This window comes from Malus domestica, chromosome 12 (assembly GCF_042453785.1).
Source record: "Malus domestica chromosome 12, GDT2T_hap1".
In the NCBI taxonomy this organism is placed as follows: Eukaryota; Viridiplantae; Streptophyta; class Magnoliopsida; order Rosales; family Rosaceae; genus Malus; species Malus domestica.
Window position 1 is genome coordinate 16,730,643 of NC_091672.1, and position 24,988 is coordinate 16,755,630.

Below are 24,988 nucleotides of genomic sequence, written 5' to 3' on the forward strand. Positions count from 1 at the left end.
AGATTTTGGGCATTCGAAGAAGGCATTGTTTGAATTGGTTCGCTGTGGCATTGAAAGTCGGATTGATGGGTGGGCTGAGCAATATTTTCTCCTGCTGGGAAGGAAGTGTTGATTTAATCGGTTGCAATGGCGATGCCAAACCATGCTATGGCGTGTTTCAAGTTGCCGATGAGCACTTGCAAGGAAATGGAGCGGGTTATAACTCAATTCTAGTGGAAAGGGTAGTTGAAGACTAGAGGTGTCAATGGGTGGCGTGGGATAAAATGACAATGAGTAAGAGGGTTGGGTTTTCATGATCTCATTGGTTTTAATTTGGCTATGCTCACCAAAATCAATTGAAGGATTTTATATAAGCCGGATTTGATGTTTGGGATGGTGATTCGAGATAAATATTTTCCCAACTCTTCATTCATTGAGGCAAACAAACAAGCTAAATCATCTTGGGGATGGAAAGGAATCCTATTAGGGCGACAAGTTTTGAACCGAGGGCTTCGTTGACGGGTGGGTGATGATGAATCAATTCGGGTGGTGAGTGATCCGTGGATTTCGAAGCCTCATTCCTTTAAACCAATGATGTGGCAGGGGGCCCCTAATGTGAAGGTGTGTGACTTAATTTCTCTAGACAGGCAAGGGTGGAAAATGGAGGTGGTTGGGGCATAGGTGGAACTGGAAGACATGGAATTGATTCAAACTATTCCGATTAGTAGGCGGGGTTGTAGGGATAAACAAATTTGGCATTATACAAAGAATGAGTCGTATTCAGTGTGTTCGAGATATTATGTGGCGATGGAGATGATAAAAAATGGTGAATTTGGGCGTAAAGGGGGGGGAATGTTGAGTTCGGTTGGAGGATTGGGGGGAATGTGGAAGAAAACATGGTCCTGATTCGTTCCGAATAAAATCCAGTTCTTTATTTGGAAGGCATGTTAGAAAGTGTTAGTTGTGAGACATAATATGGAACGGAGACAGATTCGGGTGGTGAACAAGTGTGAACTTTGTAGGGCACTAGATGAGACTGGGGCCCACCTATTCTTTGGGTGTGAGTTTAGTCGTGCTTTCTGGTTTGGGACGTCAATGCAATTAGATTTGGCGACCATTAGGTTGGTGGATTTTTTGGAGGGTTGGCAGAGATTAGTGAAGCGACTAGGGAAGGAAGAAGATGATGATTCTTTATTGTAGCAGGTGGTGTTTGATGTGAAAAATAAGTTAACACACAAAATTAAACCCTCTTTTTATCAATTGTAGTAAAGTATGTAAGTAGGGATCGTTCTAGGCCGGGGATTAGGAGGGATTGCTAAATCACTTGGAAACTGACTTGAAAACGTAAAAACAAAGTTTAAAACACTAACTAGACTCAAAGAATGCAAAACTATACTTTAAAACACTAAAACAAACCAAAAGACTCAAAACAGCCCCTAAACACTCAAAACTACCTTAAACACACAATCTGGGCAGTTTTGGGACTCTAACACAAACTTGGACGAATTTTGGTTTTCTAATGAACTAAAACACTTAAAAACATAATCTAAGACAAGTTCTAATTAATATGACTCAAAGAAATAAGATGGGGTTGATTTTGGACGAAAATAATTAAATTAAGACAAGAACAAAGTAAACAAATTCTTAGACAAATTTAAGTGAATCAAAACAGATTGTAAAATGAATTTGAATGAAACTTATGGATGGAAGGCTAGCTAGGAGGTTCTTCTCCACACATGTCACACTTGCATACAAAACGATTTCCAGTTGCTTTTCGATAAGCTATGAATACTCAACGCCCAAAATTAACCGTGAATTGCACTAATTAACCCTCAGTTTTTCCACAAGTTATTGGATTGGATGATTGCATACGACAACCCAAAACATTCCCTACAAGTTCCCTACATGAATTGCATAATAGAGATACAAGCAAGAATCATTAAGTTCTATGAAAAACATAAGCATTGACGAGGCACTCGTTACTATGATTTGCATGAAACTTATGCCAAGAATTTACTTAACGTGATTGTGACTAGCAACCTTCACTACTTGTGAATATAAGTTCATAACGATTAGGTGAAACTCCCTTATATTCTAGCGTTAAATTCATGCATGAAAATTAAGCGTGCACTCTCAACCAACATACACAAATCATTTTTTATACGATCGGATAAGTAAATTGAATTCACAACTTATGAATCACAACTGGATGTAATCAAATCATATTGCAAGTATGAACATGGTTTCGAATCACCCCCTAACTAAGAGGGGTTTAGTTCCTCATACTCACAAAGCAAAGATACATAAAATTAGACATTAAAATCAAAGGAAAGAAAACACCTAAAATGCTCCAACTTGGGTAGCAAGTGCATCCAAGAATTCTCCTTTGCTTGCTTGCGGCAGATTGCTTTGTGGACGGATTTTTGGGTAGTTTTATGATGTAGAATGGATGGGGAATGGTATGGAAAGGTTTAGGGTAAGTGTGGAGGAGTATTTGAGGGTTGGAGGGTGGTGGAGAGCTAGGCAAAGAGGGTGGAAGAAGGTGGAGTGGCTGTTATGTTTTCTAGGCACTAGAATGGTGTTTTTGGGGTGTTTTGCTACCTAGGGTGAGTATGGACGAATTTTCTGTGATGAATGATGAATATGAGAGTGTGAACCCTTTGCCAAGGGGTGTAAACATGTATATATAGGCCCCAAAAACCTTAGAGAATCAGGTTAGGCTAGGGAGAATGCACGGCAAAGAGTGTATGTGGTGTGCAATGGTCCAAGGGTGAAAATGAAGTGATGATGCAAAGTGTGAAGGGTAAAATGGAGTGGTCTTGTAGCTAGGGGGTATGAATGATTGTGTACATTGCATAGAGATGGAAAGGGAGGTGAAAATGTGTCAATAAATGGGTCAAAGGTGCAGCAACATGTGGTACACAAGGCATGGGATTCCAAATGTGAATGATGGAGCATCAATTGGTGCATGTTATGGTTGTGAAAGTTGTATAAAATTTTGTGGGTGAAGGGAACAAGAGGTATCAAGCAATTAAGTGTAATAATTAAATGAATTGAAACATGAAATCAGAAATTATGTAGGGGACAAGAGTGATCAAGCATGGCATGGGAATCCAAAAGGAATTCTATGTTGTTTTGCATGGCAATGAAGGCAAGTTGGGGTGACAAATTTTTGGGCTGAGTTCTTCATCTTTTGGACCATAATTCTTCACATTCTTGGCCTCTTTAGTTCTCAAATTCGTCCATCCACTTTGGCCCAAACATGTGACATGCATTCCAAGCTCCATTTTGCTCCAAAATGCATCTTCTTGCCTACTTTGTCCATAAAATCTGAAAACACACGAAAATGACTTTAAACATTAAAATAACTAAGGAAACACGACATAAATGCACAAGAACAAGCCAACTAAGTCGCATAAATATGCTCCTATCAAATTCCCTCACACTTAGCTTTTGCTAGTCCTCGAGCAAAACAAAGAGATAAAACGAAACAAAGTAAATAAAACACAACCTAAACCTTCCAACATTTGCCTCAGGGATTTCCAATGCACATGACATGTTAAAAATCATTATCCCCACAGATTTGAGTCATCTTCACACTTAAGCACGTACTTAATCATAGTCACTACTTACTTGTTCACAATTAATTGATTAAAATAATGTTTTTGATGTAGTAACATGCCTTAGAGAAATCACTCAATTCCTTACAAGATATGCACTCAATTTTCACTCAGATTTTCTAACTACACACCCTATACTAGTTATATGTGAGAAGATTGATGTAGATATGAAAACGAATGCTCACATATATGTATCACAAAGAAAGCAATTTCTGGAGTTAATAAACATGTTTAGATATGATCTCATAAATGGAATGCTACTACTTAGATGCGAGAACCAGTGACACCATATGCTCATATCAATTTCAAACTCCACATATTGAAACGCATGACACTCAAGATGAAGTTAAGGGTTGTAACGGGGCTTGGGGTGATGGCTAACAAATGAAGGATAAGGATAACAATCGTTCTTAAAGCAATAGCAAGTAAAGTAATGAAATTGAAACTTAGAATTCACTTAGATTGCAGAAATCAGCTTTTAGACACGAAGGGAAAATTCAAACAATATTTAGGGCCGAATTCTATGTTTTGGACCCTTTCTTCAACAAGCAGCACTTTAAAACTCTTTTTCGCATTTTTTTTTTTAATTTTTTTTTTCAACTCTTTTTTTACTCACACTTCCCCCACACTTGTTTTCTGCCATACATTAATCAAAAGAAATTCAATTTGAATCATGCTTTACTATGCTTCAAGAATAAGGGTATGGATGGTCCTAAACTAGGCTAGGTAAGGATAATGTGGTTTAACAAAGAATGTAGGCTATCAAGGCTCAATGGGGTTAACTTAAACATATAACGATATGGGATACATGGCAGTTTGGCTTTGGTGGTGGTAACTACCCAACTTCATCTTGAATATGTGTTATGCAAATCAATATCATGCTTTGAATGAAATGGGCATGAGTTCTAGCATTTGGAACTAAATGATGAAACGCCTTCTAAGTAGTAACCAAGCAAAGAAAAATGAGATCATGCAACGACTTTAGAAAACAATAATGCACAGATTATCAACTCTCCAAATAACGTTTAGGCTCAAGTCTCACAAGGTTGTAGCGTTAGTTTGAGTTCTTTCCTTCAAGCATGTTACAAAAACTAATTTTTTCTTTTATGATTACATGTGATTTCATAAGTTATAACCACAACCACGCATAAATAAAGAGTAAATCAAACTTTCATCCATGTTTATAACTCTCTTTAACAGTCATGCAATTACAAACCGAATCCTCATCAATGTGTTGGAAGGTACCCTAAGACACAAATAAGCACACAAAAACAACTCTTTTTGGGATTTTCAAAAATAATATTTCAAATTTTTATGAATTTTCGGATTTTTATGTCAAAACACACTGAAACACTCCAAAACAGCTTAAAAATACTTAAAACAACAAGGAACAACACTAGAAGTAATGGGTGATAAATTTCTACGAATTTCATGCAAAACAATGGTTACCCCCCCACACTTAAATCAAACATTGTCCTCAATGTTTCAAGCATATACTCACACCAAAAACAAGCAAATAACAAACGATAAATAAACATGACAAATATGGCAAAGTAAAAACCAGACAGAGTAGAGTTTAAGAACGTAAATCTGGTTTTGGAGATAGTTGATCTTGTTGACTTTCCACATCTTTGATCTTGAACTGGTTTGGAATTCTGAGCGGGGAATATCAGAGTGCAGTCTGCATTCTTCTCTGCTTGTTTCTTCTGCACGGCGGGCAGGCACGAGGTAAAGGTGTTGGTCTGTTTCTTTCTTCAATCTTTCCAAGTGCCCACCTCTTGCTCTCTTTCTCCTTGTCCTTAGTTGAGGATGAATCAGCACGTTGTCTCCACATGCTTTGAGGTATCATCTTCACTTCCCTTATACGTGAGAGACGAAGAGAAAACACAAGATGATGAGTACTCGAGAGCAGGTGCTGGCTGGAGAAAGGACAGGGAGAAAGCATGATATGAGATACTCGTGCTCTCAACCTTTATGATATGAAATACTTGTGCTCTGGATGGGTTGTTTGTAGGGGTATCCCAGGGAATGAGAAATACAGAGTGACTCGAGAGGGTTTGTTGGAAAGCCATTTCAGAGAGGATGAAGGGTTAAGTGAGGCTGAAAGTTGGGTGAGGCTGCTTCACTTTGAAGTTGAACATTTATAGAATTTTCTTAATGGCTGGGAAGGCATTGTTCTATTACTCGTGTCGGCAAGCCTGGGATAATTTAGTAGTAGTTTTCACGTGCATTCCGCTTCTCCAAAATTTTTCGACAGATTGCGCGTGATTTACGCAACGCAGATGTGCAAATTGACAGATGCTAACACGTCTCGATAAAGCAGAGGCCTCTTTAATATCCAGAATTTACGCTTCGAGTTCTAAGCTTCGTTGAGGGCAGAGATTGCATGTGACAAGTGCTGACGAGGCTGAGAGAGACAGATGGTTGGAATCGGTGCTTCGACAGACTGCCCGTGATTTTCGCAAAGCTAAGTTGCGTGTGATGGGTGCTGACGAGGCTGAGACAGTTGACACTCTTCGGTATCTGGAATTGGTGGTTTGTGAGCAAGCCCAACTTTTGAGAAAGCTGGCGCCTCTTCGATCTCCGAATGGCTTCTTTGATTTCTGAGCTCACCTCTTCGATCTCTGAAATCCCATCGCGTGCTGATTTTTATAGAGGTATGCAGGACGTTCAAAGCACTCTTGAATTTCTGCCTGTAAAAACTCCCGTTTTGCACTTCTACGATCTTGACTTGTCCGATCTCCTCTTTCTTGAACACCTCTGAAAAATGTCTGGCCCTTCCGACCGTCGTTTTGACTTGAACCTTGGTGAAGGAGCAGCCCCTCCTTCTCCAGACAACATATGGCGCCCGTCCTTCATATCCCCTACTGGTCCTCTTACCGTTGGGGATTCGGTGATGAAAAATGACATGACCGCTGCGGTGGTGGCCCGGAACCTTGTCACCCCCAGAGATAACAGACTGCTCGCTAGACGGTCTGATGAATTGGCGGTTAAGGAGTCTCTGGCTCTTAGCGTGCAGTGTGCGGGTTCTGTGTCCAACATGGCCCAACGCCTATTTGCTCGAACCCGTCACGTTGAATCGTTGGCGGCTGAAATACAGAGTCTCAAAGAGGAGATTAGAGGACTCAAGCATGAAAATAAACAATTGCACAAGCTTGCACACAATTATGCCACAAATATGAAGAGGAAAATTGACCAGCTGCAGGATACTGATGGTCAGATTTTACTTGATCACCGGAGGTTTGTGGGTTTGTTCCAACAGCATCTGCCTTCGTCTTCTGGGGCGGCACCGCGTAGTGAAGCTCCAACTGATCAACCTCTGATACCTCATCCTTCCGTGGCTCCACCGACTGTTGAGACTCCGCCGACTACTGCGACCTCTCCCAAGCAGCCTTTGTGAAGGCTCCCTCTTGTATTATGCTAAGTTTCTTTATTTCCCAGTTTCCTGTTTATTTCCATGAAGTTTAATGTTAAAATCCTTTGCATATTTGTTAATGTTTCAAAATAGAAAGTCACAACCAAAAATAATTAAACAAGTAATTGACAATCAAGTAGAATAAATGGGTTGCCTCCCTTAAAGCGCTTGCTTTAACGTCTTCCAGCCGGACGATGAACACCTCGATCAACCTTCATGGGAACCCACGGCATAGTGGGTTGTCTCCTCCACATCTTGTTCTACAAAGCTCTCGTACATTGCATCCTTGAACGGAAATGGATAGTGATGTTTGTTGATGGGTGCGTTGTGTTGCCTAAGGTTCACGTTCCTGTGCCCATCGTCGGTGATCTGCTTGGGTATCTGCACCAAAGAAGGGAACCACCTATCAACTTTAATGGGAATTGGATTTGGATAAGGTGGCTTACCTATGTGATGTGATGAAGTGGCAGCAATGTGAACATTCTTCCCCATGGTGCTTTCGGCCAATTTGATCATTGTGAGGGCAATGGCCGTATGGTCCTTGTACTCCACTCCAATTCCCTTGTCTTGCATGGTTGTTGATGCATCCTTTGTGCTTGGTGCTGAACGGTCCAGTCCTATCTTTTCAATTTTATCAATGGCACAACAAGAATGAACAACATTAGGAGTCTCAATGGATTCAGAAATTTTAAAACTAATCATGTCACCACCAAATGCCATAGTGACTAATCCTTTGGCCACATCAATCTTCGTTTGAGCCGTTTTCATGAATGGCCTTCCAAGGAGGATGGGCAATGAAGGGGCATGGTCCGATTCATCCATTTCGAGGACATAGAAATCTGCCGGGAAGATTAAATGATCAACCTGCACTAAAACGTCTTCCAAAACTCCCTTTGGATAAGCGTTAGATCTATCGGCCAATTGTATGATTACACCATCATTTTTCAATGCTCCTAAGTTCATAGATGCATAAATGGAATATGGCATAACATTTATAGAAGCACCTAAATCAAGCATGGCAGATTTGAAACGGGTATTACCAATGACACACGGAATTGTAAAACTCCCCGGATCTTTGCATTTGGGGGGTAGTTTATGTTGCAAGATGGCGGAGACATTCTCACTTACATGTACCACCTCTTTCTCCCAGACACGTTTCTTTGTTGTACAAAGCTTCTTTAAACACTTGGCATACTTCGGGATTTGCTTTATGGCATCAAGGAGGGGAATGTTGACATGCACCTTTCTAAATGTCTCTAGAACATCTTTTTCCTCCTCTTCGTTCTTTGATTGCAAAAATCTACTAGGAAAGGGGACATTCAAAGGAAAAACATTAGTCGGAATTGAATTTAACATATTCTTACCCTTATTGGACAGATTTGAAGGTTTAGGGGCCATGGACACTTGCGGCATAGGTGTGTCCATCCTTGCCGTGGTTGGGCTTGATTCCTCCTCTTCCATTTGCAACATTTCATCCTCTTTGGGACCTGTTTTTGATGAAGAACCTATCCCAACCTCCTTACCACTTCTTAGGGTGATTGCTTTGGCTGATTCAAACCCTCCTTTTGGATTTGGAATGGTAGAACTAGGGAGCCTTCCTTGGTCTCTAATCTGCCCAACAACCTCGGCAATCTGTCCCATTTGTTTCTCTAGTTGGTCCACCCTTTTGTTTTGATTTTCCTGCCCATTAGTCAAAGTGGTTAGTAACTTAACAAGTGTATCATTATCCAAAGCATTACTTGAAGTATTTGGGGCAGATTGTGGTTGGAATTGAGGGGGTGCGTATGGTTTGTTGTAGAAGCCTGGGGGTTGTTGCCTAAAGCCTCCTTGTGGTTGGGCTTGTTGTGGCTTTCTCCATTTGAAGTTTGGATGGTCTCTCCACCCCGGATTATACGTGTTGGAATATGGATCATGTCTTGGCTGATTTTGGCTTTGAAACCCAATGGCATTAGCGCTCTCCCATCCACCATTCTCAATGAGTTGAGGACACTTTTCGGATGCATGTCCTTGGATAGAACATACGCCACACACTATGGGTCCTTGAATCTTCATTCCCTCGGCCATCTGTGAAACAAGAGAAGTAAGATTAGCTAACTGAGATTGAATATTGGAAGTGGAACTTACCTCATGCACTTGTTGCCGTGGGGGTCCTCTTTGGCCTACACCCTCGTATTGTTGAGCGTTCAATGCTCGATTAGCAATCAAGATTTTTGCAGCCATGGGCGTTTTGTCTACCAATGCTCCACCCGCCGAGGCATCGAGCATTTGACGTTCTAGTGGTAGGAGCCCTTCGTAGAAGTATTGCAAAAGCAATTCCTCCTTCATCTGATGCTGTGGACAAGAAGCAACAAGTGATTTAAATCATTCATAATATGTAGGAAAAGACTCACCTTCATCTTGTTGAATTCCACTTATTTTTTTACGAAGAAGAATGATGCGAGAAGTTGGGAAAAACTTCTCCAGAAACGCCCTCTTCATACTCTCCCAAGATGTAACTATACCGGGAGCCAACTCGTATAACCAATCCTTGGCTTTGTCCATTAAAGAGAATGGAAAAGCCTTCATCTTTAAAATACTTCCGTCAACGGTAACCGAAGTCATACTTGAGCACACCACTTCAAATTCTTTCAAATGTTTGTTCGGATCCTCCATGGACAGCCCATGGAACTTTGGAATGTGGTGGAGCAAACTTGACTTTAACTCGAACTCTTCAATTTTACCTTGAGCAGCCATGGGATATTGGATACACAATGGTGCGACATTATCCAAACCCGAGGCGGCAAGCTCCTTGAGCGTACGGTTGTCCATGGCTATACCTTGCTCTTCTCCACCCACTTGTGCCGTGGGCTTCTCTTCAACCTCAACTTCTTGCTCTTCTAATTCAGGCTCGGGACTAGGAGGATTAGACTCTTGCAATTTCTTTTTCCTTCTTAAAGTCCTCTCAAAATCACCGTCAAAGTCGGAGACATGCTCACGAACAGGTTGTGAGCTACGGGTCATAAACTAGTACCTGCACACAAGAGCAACAAAGTTAGTAACCAACTTAAGAGACTCGGCACAAGTAAGGAATTAAGGTGCCTATACACGGCACACAAACAAAACACACACACACGGTGCAAATAAAAAAAAAAAAAAAACAAAACAAAACAAAACAAACAAGAAAAACTAAACAATTTAAACAAGACTCAAGACAAGGAATTAGCGACTTTGCTAATCCTCGGCAACGGCGCCAAAATTTGATGTGAAAAATAAGTTAACACACAAAATTAAACCCTCTTTTTATCAATTGTAGTAAAGTATGTAAGTATGGATCGTTCTAGGCCGGGGATTAGGAGGGATTGCTAAATCACTTGGAAACTGACTTGAAAACGTAAAAACAAAGTTTAAAACACTAACTAGACTCAAAGAATGCAAAACTATACTTTAAAACACTAAAACAAACCAAAAGACTCAAAACAGCCCCTAAACACTCAAAACTACCTTAAACACACAATCTGGGCAGTTTTGGGACTCTAACACAAACTTGGACGAATTTTGGTTTTCTAATGAACTAAAACACTTAAAAACATAATCTAAGACAAGTTCTAATTAATATGACTCAAAGAAATAAGATGGGGTTGATTTTGGACGAAAATAATTAAATTAAGATAAGAACAAAGTAAACAAATTCTTAGACAAATTTAAGTGAATCAAAACAGATTGTAAAATGAATTTGAATGAAACTTATGGATGGAAGGCTAGCTAGGAGGTTCTTCTCCACACATGTCACACTTGCATACAAAACGATTTCCAGTTGCTTTTCGATAAGCTATGAATACTCAACGCCCCAAATTAACCGTGAATTGCACTAATTAACCCTCAGTTTTTCCACAAGTTATTGGATTGGATGATTGCATACGACAACCCAAAACATTCCCTACAAGTTCCCTACATGAATTGCATAATAGAGATACAAGCAAGTATCATTAAGTTCTATGAAAAACATAAGCATTGACGAGGCACTCGTTACTATGATTTGCATGAAACTTATGCCAAGAATTTACTTAACGTGATTGTGACTGGCAACCTTCACTACTTGTGAATATAAGTTCATAACGATTAGGTGAAACTCCCTTATATTCTAGCGTTAAATTCATGCATGAAAATTAAGCGTGCACTCTCAACCAACATACACAAATCATTTTTTATACGATTGGATAAGTAAATTGAATTCACAACTTATGAATCACAACTGGATGTAATCAAATCATATTGCAAGTATGAACATGGTTTCGAATCACCCCCTAACTAAGAGGGGTTTAATTCCTCATACTCACAAAGCAAAGATACATAAAATTAGACATTAAAATCAAAGGAAAGAAAACACCTAAAATGCTCCAACTTGGGTAGCAAGTGCATCCAAGAATTCTCCTTTGCTTGCTTGCGGCAGATTGCTTTGTGGACGGATTTTTGGGTAGTTTTATGATGTAGAATGGATGGGGAATGGTATGGAAAGGTTTAGGGTAAGTGTGGAGGAGTGTTTGAGGGTTGGAGGGTGGTGGAGAGCTAGGCAAAGAGGGTTGAAGAAGGTGGAGTGGCTGTTATGTTTTCTAGGCACTAGAATGGTGTTTTTGGGGTGTTTTGCTACCTAGGGTGAGTATGGACGAATTTTCTGTGATGAATGATGAATATGAGAGTGTGAACCCTTTGCCAAGGGGTGTAAACATGTATATATAGGCCCCAAAAACCTTAGAGAATCAGGTTAGGCTAGGGAGAATGCACGGCAAAGAGTGTATGTGGTGTGCAATGATCCAAGGGTGAAAATGAAGTGATGATGCAAAGTGTGAAGGGTAAAATGGAGTGGTCTTGTAGCTAGGGGGCATGAATGATTGTGTACATTGCATAGAGATGGAAAGGGAGGTGAAAATGTGTCAATAAATGGGTCAAAGGTGCAGCAACATGTGGTACACAAGGCATGGGATTCCAAATGTGAATGATGGAGCATCAATTGGTGCATGTTATGGTTGTGAAAGTTGTATAAAATTTTGTGGGTGAAGGGAACAAGAGGTATCAAGCAATTAAGTGTAATAATTAAATGAATTGAAACATGAAATCAGAAATTATGTAGGGGACAAGAGTGATCAAGCATGGCATGGGAATCCAAAGGGAATTCTATGTTGTTTTGCATGGCAATGAAGGCAAGTTGGGGTGACAAATTTTTGGGCTGAGTTCTTCATCTTTTGGACCATAATTCTTCACATTCTTGGCCTCTTTAGTTCTCAAATTCGTCCATCCACTTTGGCCCAAACATGTGACATGCATTCCAAGCTCCATTTTGCTCCAAAATGCTCTAAAATGCATCTTCTTGCCTACTTTGTCCATAAAATCTGAAAACACACGAAAATGACTTTAAACATTAAAATAACTAAGGAAACACGACATAAATGCACAAGAACAAGCCAACTAAGTCGCATAAATATGCTCCTATCAGTGTTTGGCTTTTGGTGGATTTGAAAGTGTAGGAATGAAGCTGTATTTAATGGGACCCGAATTCTAACACATACTGCGGTGGAGTTGTGAAGAAAGCAAGTGGAAGAGTATAGGGAGGCTACAGTGGTGGTAAGGAGTTAGGGGTGGGTGGTTAGGGTGAGGAGGGGAGTTAGGGGGAGGGGCGTCATTGGGCGAAACCTCTATTTGGCATATTGAAATTGAATTGCGATGCTGCCTGGTAGAAAGATTCAAAGATAGGTGGGTTGGGATCGGTGTTACGTGACTTTGCGGGGATTCCTAAGCTTGTGGGAGGGGTGATGGGGAGGGAGGTTTGCGGCTACAATCATGACGGAGGCGGAGTCAATTAGGTAGGGAATGGAGATGGTCCTAGGTAGTGCGGTGATGGACCCATGAGTTGGATTGGTGGTGGAATCGGACTCAAAAGGATTTATTCAGATGCTCAACAAGGAGGTCACGGCTGATGTGACTCTTGATGTCTATCTCTAAGATATTTTGAGGATGGCGAGCTTGTTTCAGTTGGTGAGGTTCTGCTTTACCCTTCAGCAATGCAATCGTGCAGCTCACTCAATGACGGTGCACGTCGTTAAGCATGGCGGGAGATTTGGTTGGAATGAGTTAGGTCCAGAATTTCTTTTTAATATTTTAGTGGAAGATGCAAATGTAACCATTCGTATTTAATTCAATAAAGTCAACAAAAAAAAAAACAAAGATGTGAAAGCCTGGTTTGTCAACATATCACTGTGCTTTCTTTTGTTTTATCCATAAAAAGTTGGTCACAGAAAACTAGCAATAATAATGCAACGCAATGCAATGCGTCCAAATTCAAATTACTTTAAAGCACATATCACATGGTTCTAATTTCCAAGTGTCATAGTCAAATACACAGTTTGCATATATAACCTGCATGCATGACCATGGCAAACATATATAATGCCTAAACTTCAGATATCTTTGCCAAAAAGTTGAAAGATTTATACATATAATTAAGCACCAAAATATTGGACTAATCAAAAGGTAATGGATTCTTCTTTCTTTCATCTTTTTTATAATATTTTGACTTTCTAGACAATAATGGTGTTTATGGATTTGTAGTTGTAACTAGGAAATAATAACGATTATGATGAATGGTTAACCTCAGTTATTTATCCGTAGCCATTTAAGTTCTTACTTGCATAATTGTTTACCCGTTGGACAATTGTATAAATGGTTTTGTAGTTGTATAGTACAACTTGTACCCCATGTAATTTCAACCTTAAGCTCAAGAGTCTCACGTGTAGGATGAATAATCCGGTTATATCCTCATAGCGTGAGATTAAGAACACTAGAGCAATGATGAGTTGAGATCGATGTGCCGATTATTGCTATACTGTTTGTTACACTAAGACTAAAGTCTTAATGCAATTTTTAATTTTGCAAGATGAACTCTATGCACCGCAAACCCATCACTATGATAATTTACAGTGCAATTAATAGTGTGACAACTAATATGTACTTATTTCTCTTATCTATGTACGAGAGATTTTTCTTTGCAAGTAGACTATAATACAACGTTTATATTATGAATAGTTGGATCATTGCAGATTAACTCATCTTCATATCTTCCTTTTGTTCTACAGGTTCTTCTTGGCTAGATGATGTGGGTTTTATGGTAGCACAACTTTGATTTGTGGTGGTGGCCAGGCTTCAACGTTAGGTTTCATATCGTTGGTCTGAGAAATGTAGGCTCATGCAAGTGTTATGCTAGATTTTACTGTTGTGGATTTTAATTGTTTGCGGGAATTTTGTCCATTTTAGTTTAGTCTTTTGGAGTTATTATTTTTGCAATTATGTTGAGATTCGTGTATTGTGCAGGACTTTGATATACTATGACTTGTTTGAGAAAATTGTAGCAATGATCCCTTAACTTTAACACAATTGGAGCAATGGTCCCTCAACTAATAATTCATAACCATTGATCATTTTACTCATCACAATGTGGAACTATGGTCATTTTCGTCAACTCCATCAGAATTCCGTTAAAATGACTCATGTTAGAAGGACCATTGCTACAATTGGATTAAAATTGAATGATCATTGCTCCAATTGAGTTAACTTGGAGGGACCATTTCCAATTGAATTAAAATTGAAGGACCATTGCTATAATTTTTTTCATTTGGCATTTAATATTTGCTCCTTGATTCAACGTCATGTATGTGATAGGAGACTCGTTTTGATGGAAATTATAACAGAGATGACGAAAATGTTCATAGATAAACGTTTTGATGAGTTAAGGAACCAATGATCATGAATTTTTAGTTGAGAGATTATTGCTTAAATTGAATTAAAATTGAGGAACTATTTCTACAATTTCCTCCCTCAATATATATGGCGCGCTTCACTAATATAATGCTCAAGTAAAGGCTCCATCCTACTCGTTGCCCAGAGCCTTTACTTGAGCATTGTACAAGTGCTTAAGGCTCCTTCGGGCCATGACAACAAACAACTTTTATATAAGGCAGGGCTTGGAAGCAAGCTACCAGCACCTATCGTCGAGAACTAGGCTTGGTTAGTAGTGCCCGCCCATTCTGTCTCGTCCGCCTGCCGGCCCATGAATTCTTCAGATCGGGCTGGCAGGCGGGGCAGACGGGGACCGTCGTTTTAATGAATATAGTTGTTAAAAAATAGAAAAGTTGATTTTAGCCCTATTTTGAAGGCATAATTTTAGTGAAAACCCAAAATTTGTACATCTTCAAATTAAACTCTTTGACTAAGGGCTCGTTTGGATATGCTTTTAAAATAATTGAAAGCGCTTTTGGTGAAAATGTTTTTGGAACCAATCCTTAGTAAAAATATAAGTAAATCCTGGAAAAGCACTTAAAGTGCTTCCTAGAAGAAGCACATAACTGGTGCTTCACTTAAAGTGCTTTTGGAACCCAAAAATATTTTCTCTAAAAGTGTTTTCAGCTATTTTAAAAGCACATCCAAACGAGTCATAATGCGTAGGTAAACTTTCCTTTTTTAAAGGTGATGAATCAGATTAGGGTTTAGACAAAACTGGGGTGAAACTCTCTTACCTATTTTACTCCCTAGTAGGCACATAATTTGCTCATTTATCATATGCAATTGATTCCACTAATATTATTAGCTTGTTACATTTTTTTTTCCAAATAATTTTTTGATATTATTTTCCTTAGTTATTGTCAAATTGAATGCCTTTGATTCAAAGATGTTAACGTGATAATTTTCTAAGTATTAAATTAAGGCTTATTAGCTACGCCATTTGAAATTTCATTTTAATCTCACTTTACCTTTTATAATTTAAAAAATCATCACTTTAAATCTTGAAACTTAAAATTTGTTCCCCTTTGACTTATGAACTCTCTCATCTTCTTGACACTTATAGATCGCCTCCTAAAACATATATGTGACTCAACACTCAATAAGACTATGTCACATTGCAATAAATTTGAATATAAATCTCTATTATGCGTCAACATTCAACAATCATACAATCATAAGTTTAAAAGAGATTGAAGAGATGGAAAAATAAAATAAAAAAGAAATTGATTAGCCTAGCTCACCCAAAACAAACCCACTTAAGAAACTAACATATCTAAGGCAATGTGGAGTGATTTTGAGTATTAAAGAGACGATTTTCAAGTTTCAAGGGGCAAACTGAGTCAAAATTGAGTTCCAAGATGAAAAGTGAAGTGAATTTTGAGTTTCAGAAAGTAAAGTGCCGACTTTTAAGTTACAGGGAGCAAAGTACGTGAAACTAAAATCGAATTCCAGGGGACATAGCTAAATTTAAGCTTTAAATTAAAGTAATTGACAATTTTATGAAATAATTATTGGTGTTCATGTTCGGTTGTTCCTCAAACCAAGCCACCTCATGTTGCTCTCCAAGTCACTTGCAAGCCTATTTGCTGCCTAATTTGCTTGTCGTTTAACATGACTGAGTTCGGATTGAAAGAAAATTTGAGGGAATAAACGAATAACGTTAATTATTGGCCCCAAATTAGAGCTATCATCACTTTGTTGTTGCAAAACAGCTATTGCAATGATAGAATCTCCTTCAAATTCTGCTTTAATAGCTCACAACTCCTGTACAAACATGTCAGCCCTTGTTGCAACAATCAACTCTGCTTGCAATAGCGAAATCACGTCCACATGCCTACCTGAGAGAGCTGCCACAAAATCCCCCTGTTTTCCCTTACAATCACCTCAAATCCACCAGTATTATTGTCATCGTCTGGTTGCTTGAGTGGATTATATTTATTAGTGCAGACAGGTAGGTTTTTTTCACTTTTTTTTTTAACAAACAAAATTATCTACATTAAAGGGATGAAAGAATGGGTTAAGCCTTATAATGGGTCAGCAATAATGTGGTTCAAATTTACCTTTGGCAAATATCAAACTTAAGACCTCTCACTTATGAGTGAAGAAGAATACCACTAAACCGTAGTACTAAGTAGTTTTTCACAATTAACACTATTGACTAGGTCTAAATCAAAAGACCCATAAAAGAATCGATTTTAACACATCGCCTAGTTAACCAATGTGGCATGAAACTACTATAGTTCCACTTACATTTGTTGAGTGTGAATTACTTCCTATATTGCAAATTGGTTTTATGGTGAAACCTCAACTTTCTTCATAGTATCAAAGCATGTTGCCCTGCATGTGAAATTCAAGGGTCAAACATACTTCCATCACCCAATTTGATTTGATGTATTAGGCTTAAAAATTCGTCACATGTGAAGGTGTGTGTTGAGAGTAAATTCTTCATTAAAAAAAAATCATGCATGTGTTTATAAAGAATTGGACTATTCTTGTATTACTAATTAATTTTACAAAAAAAAAAAAAAAACATCTTTCTTCTAACATTTGACTTCATATTGATGCCTAATTCCCAAGCCTCTTGAACAGTTACCATTATTACTAGTACAAAAACATGTTTGCGCGACAAAGAAAATTTCGTCGCGCAAAGTATTTTTGCGCGACGCTAAACACCCTACGTCGGGCAAAGTGGCTTTGCGCGACGGAACTTTGAACGACGTAGGCTACGTTGCTCAAAGCTGTTTTGCGCGACGCAAACTTAGTCGCGCAAAGTTACGTCGCGTAAAGCCACTTTGAGCGACATAGGCTACGTCGCGTAAGATTTTGGCGCCAAACCGAAATGCTTTACCGCTTTTTTTCCCAACTTTGCGTGACGCAAGTGCACCTACGTCGCGCAAAACAACTTTGCGCGACGTAGTTGTACCTGCGTCGCGCAAAGCTATTTTCTAGCTCTCTCAACAAGGGCCTTTTTCTTCACATTTAACCTCTCTCTTTCAGAATCTCTAGCTCTCTCAACCTTCACCATCTTCACCTTCAGGTATTGTATTTATTTGATTAATTAATTAACTATTTATTGATTACATTTATGTTCGGATTTTTTTATTTTTGTGTATTTATGTTTTTCTTTAATTATTTTCTAGAATTTGCACTTCTGAGTTTTGCATTCAAGCAACTTAATGTTGTGTCTTTGTTAATGCTTATTTTTAACAAGTTGAGTTTTGGTTTTGAACAATTGAATGAGTAGAATGAATGACTAGGAGTATGAAGGATTTTGATTGGTTTAGGGAAACAAAAGCTAAGAAACTGCAAACTGCTTAGTTAACTTGATCTAATTTAGCGATAGATTGTTGCTCAGATAAAATCGATGCAAATTCAAAACTTGAAACAAATTAAGAAGTAATTAAACAACATGCACAAACCTAAATGATCCCACATAACCCATAATTCACCCAAAAAAATGCTGATCAACCCTAAATTGTAATCGAAATTGTCAAAACGAAACGAAGAAATTTTTTATCTCGATCATAAATATACGGGGGGAAACAAGATTGAAATAGATATGATACCTTATGTTTATGCCCTCGCTTGCCCACCTCTGGCATTCCAGCTCCACCATTTGCTGCAACAATTTCAGATGAATTTTTATTAATTTTTTTGTCAATTTTGTTGAAAACCCACTCGGACATTGCGCATTGGAACAACCCCATGTCAGAAATTGGGTCTAAAATCGCACACATTGAGATCCTTGGAGCTCTGCTAATGGACTAAAAGGAAAATGACCCATTGAAAGGATGAGATTCTTTATACCTTGATTGTAAGGTCGGTTGAATCATCAAGGACTTGGATCACGAGACGGTTGGATGACCATGAAAGTTCCCATGCAGCTCCGATGGAGACCTTGTAGACCTGACCCCATACACAAAAAGCACCATACTTGAAGGCTTTTTGTTTGATTTTCTCACAAACCCAAAAAATAAAAATGGTAAAAACAATCATATATATATATATATATATGTAGGAGACGACGTCGTATGGCACAACCAACAACAACATGTACAGGGGAGAGGGAGAGGGAGAGGGAGAGGGAGAGGGAGGAGCAAAAAGGTAAAAAAAAAAAAAAAAAAAACACACAAAACTTTGCGCGACCCAGGTATACCTACGTCGTGCAAAGCTTTTTTTTTTTCTTTTTCTTTTGGGGTTCTTGCATTGCCTTTTTCTTTGTGGTATCCACTTGTGTAAATATTTTAAATTAACGATTGAATCAGTTCCTTATATTCATATAGAATCCAGGAGTGTAGCTGTAAAAAATCATCAAAATCGGAGTCAAAATAACCGTTAAATCATGATTTTTTCGTTTATAACCGTTGAAAAATTTTGTCCTGTTACTTGATCTTTGAAGGTTTTTTTTTTTTGCGATTTTTGGCGTATGCGATCTCGACGCATATACAAACAAGTTTGACGGTTGGATCGTTGAAACTAGTTTCGTACAATGCGTATCTCATTAAAACGTTAGATTCCCTAACACTTGGATTTTATTTATACTTTCATCAAGTATAACATAAGATTTTGTGATATCCACTTGTGTAAAATATTTTAAATTGACGATCGAATCAATTCGTTGTATTCATGTAGGATCAAAGGGTGTAACTGTAAAAAATCATCAAAATCGGAGTTTAAACTACCGTTAAATCGTGATTTTTCGTTTATAACCGTCGAAAAGTTTTGTCCCGTTACATGATCTCTGAAGGTTTATTTTTTGCGATTTTTTACGTATGCCATCTCAATGCATATACAAACAACTTTGACGGTTGGATCATTAAAACTAGTTTCGTAGAATGTGTATCTCATTAAAACATTAGATTCCCTAACACTTGGATTTTATTTATACTTTCATCAAGTATAACATAAGATTTTGTGATATCCACTTGTGTAAAATATTTTAAATTGACGATCGAATCAATTCGTTGTATTCATGTAGGATCAAGGGGTGTAACTGTAAAAAATCATCAAAATCGGAGTTTAAACTACCGTTAAATCGTGATTTTTCGTTTATAACCGTCGAAAAGTTTTGTCCCGTTACATGATCTCTGAAGGTTTGTTTTTTGCGATTTTTTGAGTATGCGATCTCGATGCATATACAAACAAGTTTGACAGTTGAATCGTTGAAATTAGTTTCGTACAATGCGTATCGCATCAAGTTAAATGGTATATATATTTATTAAGTAAATTTAAATTTATTTATTTTTTACGTATAACACTTAAGAAATTGAATGATATGTATATTTATTAAGTAGCTACCAATTTATTAGTCAAGTTTTTATTAGAAAAATATATTATTGTGAGTTTTATGTAAAAAAAAAATTAAATTTAAAATGAGTAAAGCCACATTTTCAGTAATTTTTATAATTATTTTTTTAAATTAAAAATACCTTGCGCGACGTGAATTGTATACCTTCGTCGCGCAAGTTTTGATAATTTTGGCGCATGTGTGAAAAATAAGCGCCAGTTTTGATAATTTTGGACAAAATATTCCGACCCCTTCGCTCCACGCCCTCCTCTTCCCAGACCCCTTCTCTCTTTCTCTCTCTCACTCGGTCTCTCTCTTCCGTAGCCTTCCTCCTCTTCGCTCATCACGCCATCTCTCTCCCGTAGCCTTCCTCCCTTTCGCTCATCACGCTCGAACCCCATATCTTGAACCCCAAATCGCCCCAATCTCGAACCCCATTGTCGGTTGTCTCTCTCCCTCTCGTTCTAAACGAAGGGTAGCCACCACCCCCTTCGTCGTGCTCGTCTCTCTCCTTGAAAGTAAGTCTAATTACAAATTATGGAAGTGTGAAATTAAGGATTTTGATTGTGAATTGAGATGAATTTTAGAATTGAGGGTTTTAATTTGGGATACTAGGGCATGAGATGGATTTCAGGGTTTAAAACTTTGTGAATGGGAATTAGGGTTTTAATTTTGAAATGGGGATTGAATCAGGGTTTTTATTTGGGATAAATTATTAGGAAATGAGCTGAATTTCAGGGTTTAAGAATTTCTCTCTATGTATGCTAATAGTTGTCATTACGGAGTCGAGTTATAGATGCTTCTCTCACTCTCATTAGTGAGACGGCAAAGCTCAAGGTATGCTTTTTCCTTGTTGGGTTGTGTTTAATTTTTTGTTTATGTGATTGTGTGAGTGGGTTTTTGGACTTGGAATGAATTATTCAATCAACATAACTCGATGGAGAATAGTTTACCATCGAAGGACAGGTGTACGATTTGAACGATCTCATCTGGCTTGTTAATTAGGCTCCTATGGTCTTCTTGGAATTATTTTTAATTACAACCAGAGCTTCTCAGTTGTGACATTACTCTGATCATTCTCAAACTAATTTTACTAGCTGCTAGCCAATAGGGTGGGTTTGGTATTCCGTTTTTCTTTGGCTTCGGTTCGATTTTTTTGGGTTTTCGATTTTTCGAACCTATTCCTACTAACCAATGTGTATCATCTATAGTATCACATTATCTTTTATTAAATATGGTTAATGTTAATGCGTTTGGGAACAAGAGATCTGACATATTGATGTCTTCAAATTCTTTTTAGGACTTCTTATTCCCTTTTTTATTTTCAGATTCGTGTAGGCAAAGATGCATTCAAGCTCTCAAACAGTCACTTGCCAGTTGTAATAATCTTTTTATAAATGATGATATATATGAGCCCTCGGGTCCTCATGAAATGGGTAATGAGCTTTTATCCCGCACCTGAGCCAAGAGTTCGAACATTTCGCTCTCCCATGTTGGCCTGCTTGATTAGCTGATTGCAAGTGAAATCTTTCCTGTTACTGCAGTGAAGGCCCTCCTCTACCCCGGAATTGGGTTTTTTTAGTTTATGGGATTGTGTAGGTACATTCTTGGACTTTGGATTGGTTTTAGTACATTGGGTTTTATTTGGTTTTGTGCAGGGAGAGCTTGTGCGTGCTTTAGGAGGAGCTGTGGCATCCACATCTCTTCTTGGAGTTCCTCTTGGACATAACTCCTCGTTTCTTCAAGGGCCGGCCTTTGCACCTCCAAGGATTAGAGAGGCTATCTGGTGTGGGAGCACCAACTCAACAATTGAAGAAGGTATCAAATTATCTCAATTAGTAGCAAACTTTTGCTTCTCAAAACATTCAGTTTCGAGAAGATTGGTTGCCCTGCTCGTGTTCTAATTAGAATAACTTTTATGTTATAGCTATATATATATGTTGAATGTTTTGCTCTTTTTTATCAGTTTCGAGAAGATTGGCTGCCCTGCTCGTGTTCTAATTAGAATAACCCACATATCCCATGTAAAGTTTATTCTAAACCTTTCATGAGGTGGAACAAATCAGTGAAAAAATCTATCATTTTTGCTCACAAAATACACATACTGCCACGGTTTAACTAATTTGATCCTTCTATAGTGATTCTCTTTTAGGGTTTGTTCAGATGCAAGAAAGGATTAGTTTAAATATTCTTGTATTGATATTATTGCTCTAATTACTTATATTACTTTGGTTGCTATTTTATTAGTTTCAAATGCAAGAAATGATTAGTTTCTAATGTTATATTTTTATGGTTCATAAAGTGTATAGATGTCGCAGTTGATCACTCGTCGTCGGAGTGTGTCCAATGCAGCTCCTGCATTATCAGCATCTAGTGCTCCAGGCGTGAGTGCTCCATTGATTGGGGAGCCTACACCCCTTACGGAGGCTACTCCTACGACGTCCCAGGTGCCCGTATCATCAACGTCATCAGTGTCAGTTGAGCCTCTCAGTGCACGGCGGCCTCACCGGCGCCGCCGCAAGCCGGAGCCTTCTGATCACACTTCCTCGTCCTCCAGAATCGAGGATGGGGCCTCCTAACTAGGTAGTTTTTTTTCTAATTCTCACTACGTTGCATTTTTTTTCATTTCAAAACTATTACTTTTATGATTGTGAAAATGTGTTGCGGGTTGTGAATTACTGTTTTAAGGTACTTTTATGATTAGGGGAGGTTTTGCCGAATTTTCTGTTCAAATTTAAGCTTAGGGTTTTTACCATTTAAGTTTTTTTGGGCAGCTAAAAAAAACACCAGGGGGCCCAATCGAATGTTGAAGGAGCTACATCTTGTACGTATGTCTGCCTCCTTGATCAAAATTGTGTATGATGAGCGACATCGTGGAGCGGTTACCTCACAGCAGCATAACAGCGTCGTTAATTGCTGTGGTTTTATTATTAGGAATTTTTGTCCTATGCGGTGGGAGAGTTGGGCAAAAATTCCCGAGGAGACGAGGACCCTGGTGCGAGACAATTTGGAGGTTAGTATATTAATTTTTAGCAAAGTCAACATCTTTCTCTGCTTAAACTAGTGCAGGGCCATCATCTTGATTAGTAAAGTCAAGATCTTTCTCTCAATTTCTGTTTGGTTGCTAAGAAAATGTAGGGGGAAAGAGAAATCAGGTGCATTTCATTGTTTTGCACCTGATAGCTGAGTGTTGTTGTGGTGAATAATTTGGTCATGTATTTTGCACACTCTTCTTCTGTTCATAATTGTCAATTATTCTGATACATGGTCATTTTGTTTGTCATTTTGTTTTTCATATTTGTAGGTCGTTTTTGAAATGGAGGACATATCCCCTGAGGTCAGTGCCTACTTAGAGAAGACCTTAGCAAGCCGGTACAAAGATTGGAAGAGCGCTCTTCACAAGCATTTTCAGCTATGGGAATCTCCGGAGATTGCTCGCCTACAGGGTTGCCCACTTGAGTATAAGGAGCGGCGAGAGGATTGGGAGTGGCTCTGCACACATTTTACGGATCCAAAATTTTTGGTATGTACATAATACTTTAATAATAATTTATTGTTTTTGTTATTTTATTTAAGCTTTTTTTAATAATTTCTTTCAAATAGTCGCACTAACATATATATTGTATGTTTAACAGAAGAAATCTGCTGTTGGCAAGAAAGCTCGGGACTCAAAGACACTTCTCCACCATTCCGGTTCGAAGCCTTTTTCGTATAGGGTTGAGGCACGACGTGAGGTAAAAGTATATTAATTTTGAAATTTTATACAATTTATTTTTTATTATTGATTAATAAAATTTTCTTAATGTTTTTTTTTCTTTAGGAGGGTTCTAAGTTCCCACAGATTGACCTGTTCAAGCATGTTTACGTTCATCCCAACAATGAGAACAATGACCAGCTTTATGTAAGTATATGTAATTGTTATTTTTCTTATTTTTATGAATCGTTCAAATATTATTTATATTTTGTTATTAAACATTATATGTTTTTTCTTTATTATTACAGGGTGATATGGTGGAAAAGAGCAATGCTATTCTCCAAGAAGCAACATCGCAGCTTCCCCCAAAGACCCCGATCGAGGACGTCATTGTACCCAAGGATGCAGATGCTCAGATCGTGACTAAGGTCTTGGATCAAAAGTTCAGTCGTCGTCATGGTAAGGTTGTTCGGTGTACAGGGAAGGTGGGGGTTCGTGAAACGGGTGCCTCTTCTTCCAGTTTGTCCACAGGAGAGGTCAATTCCTTGAAGGAGGAAGTGACAACCCTAAGAGGTCAGGTTGCGGCCAGGGCGACCACATTAGGGCCCAGGACAAGAGGATGAATATGATTGTTCAGGCCTTAGCGATGTCCGGCCTCCAAATCCCGACGATGCCAGCACCTAATGTTGCTCCACCTTCGACTTCCCAGCCATTTCGCCCAGACGATACCGAGTAGCATGATGTATTAAACTTAGAAGACTTGTAGTTTTTTATTTTTTTGTTTGGACAAACGTACATTTTCATATATTCTATAATTAATTACTTTTTCTTGGTTTATTAATTATTGTTTAGAATTTAATTATAATATTTATTAAAAATTAAAAAAAAAATATAAATGACAAAAAAAAAAAAACTTTGCGCGACACAGTGCCCACCTACGTCGCTCAAAGCAACTTTGCGTGACGCAGAAACTACGTCGCGCAAAGCTACTTTGAGCGACGTAGATTCTGCGTCGCGCAAAGTTGCTTTGAGCGACGTAGGTGGGCACTGCGTGGCGCAAACCCTTCCTTCACTGCCTTCGCGTGACGGTTCTTGCGCGACGAAGGTTCGTTTGGGTTATTTTTGGGCGACGTATTTTTGACTTTGCACGACGACGATCCTACGTCGCGCAAAGTCTTTTTTGT

At 38.5% G+C, this 24,988-nt stretch overlaps 1 protein-coding gene and 1 long non-coding RNA gene across 2 annotated transcripts; one reads left to right on the plus strand and one right to left on the minus strand.

Moving 5' to 3' along the window:
* Positions 1 to 16,853: 16,853 nt before the first annotated feature.
* On the minus strand, positions 16,854 to 18,781 carry LOC103450028 (uncharacterized). Its single transcript, XR_011574114.1, has 3 exons — positions 18,631 to 18,781; positions 18,390 to 18,442; positions 16,854 to 17,160 (listed from the first exon to the last, which is right to left on the minus strand). It is a non-coding gene; the product is annotated as an uncharacterized lncRNA (long non-coding RNA).
* A 1,557-nt stretch (positions 18,782 to 20,338) lies between these two features.
* LOC103413684 (uncharacterized) lies at positions 20,339 to 24,641 on the plus strand. The gene is made up of 8 exons (XM_029090778.2): positions 20,339 to 20,628; positions 21,439 to 21,928; positions 22,413 to 22,693; positions 22,885 to 23,123; positions 23,415 to 23,633; positions 23,746 to 23,844; positions 23,931 to 24,011; positions 24,113 to 24,641. The coding sequence occupies exons 4-8, from the start codon at positions 22,914 to 22,916 to the stop codon at positions 24,425 to 24,427; spliced, it is 924 nt and encodes a 307-aa protein (XP_028946611.1). The 5' UTR covers positions 20,339 to 20,628; positions 21,439 to 21,928; positions 22,413 to 22,693; positions 22,885 to 22,913; the 3' UTR covers positions 24,428 to 24,641.
* Positions 24,642 to 24,988: the final 347 nt, after the last annotated feature.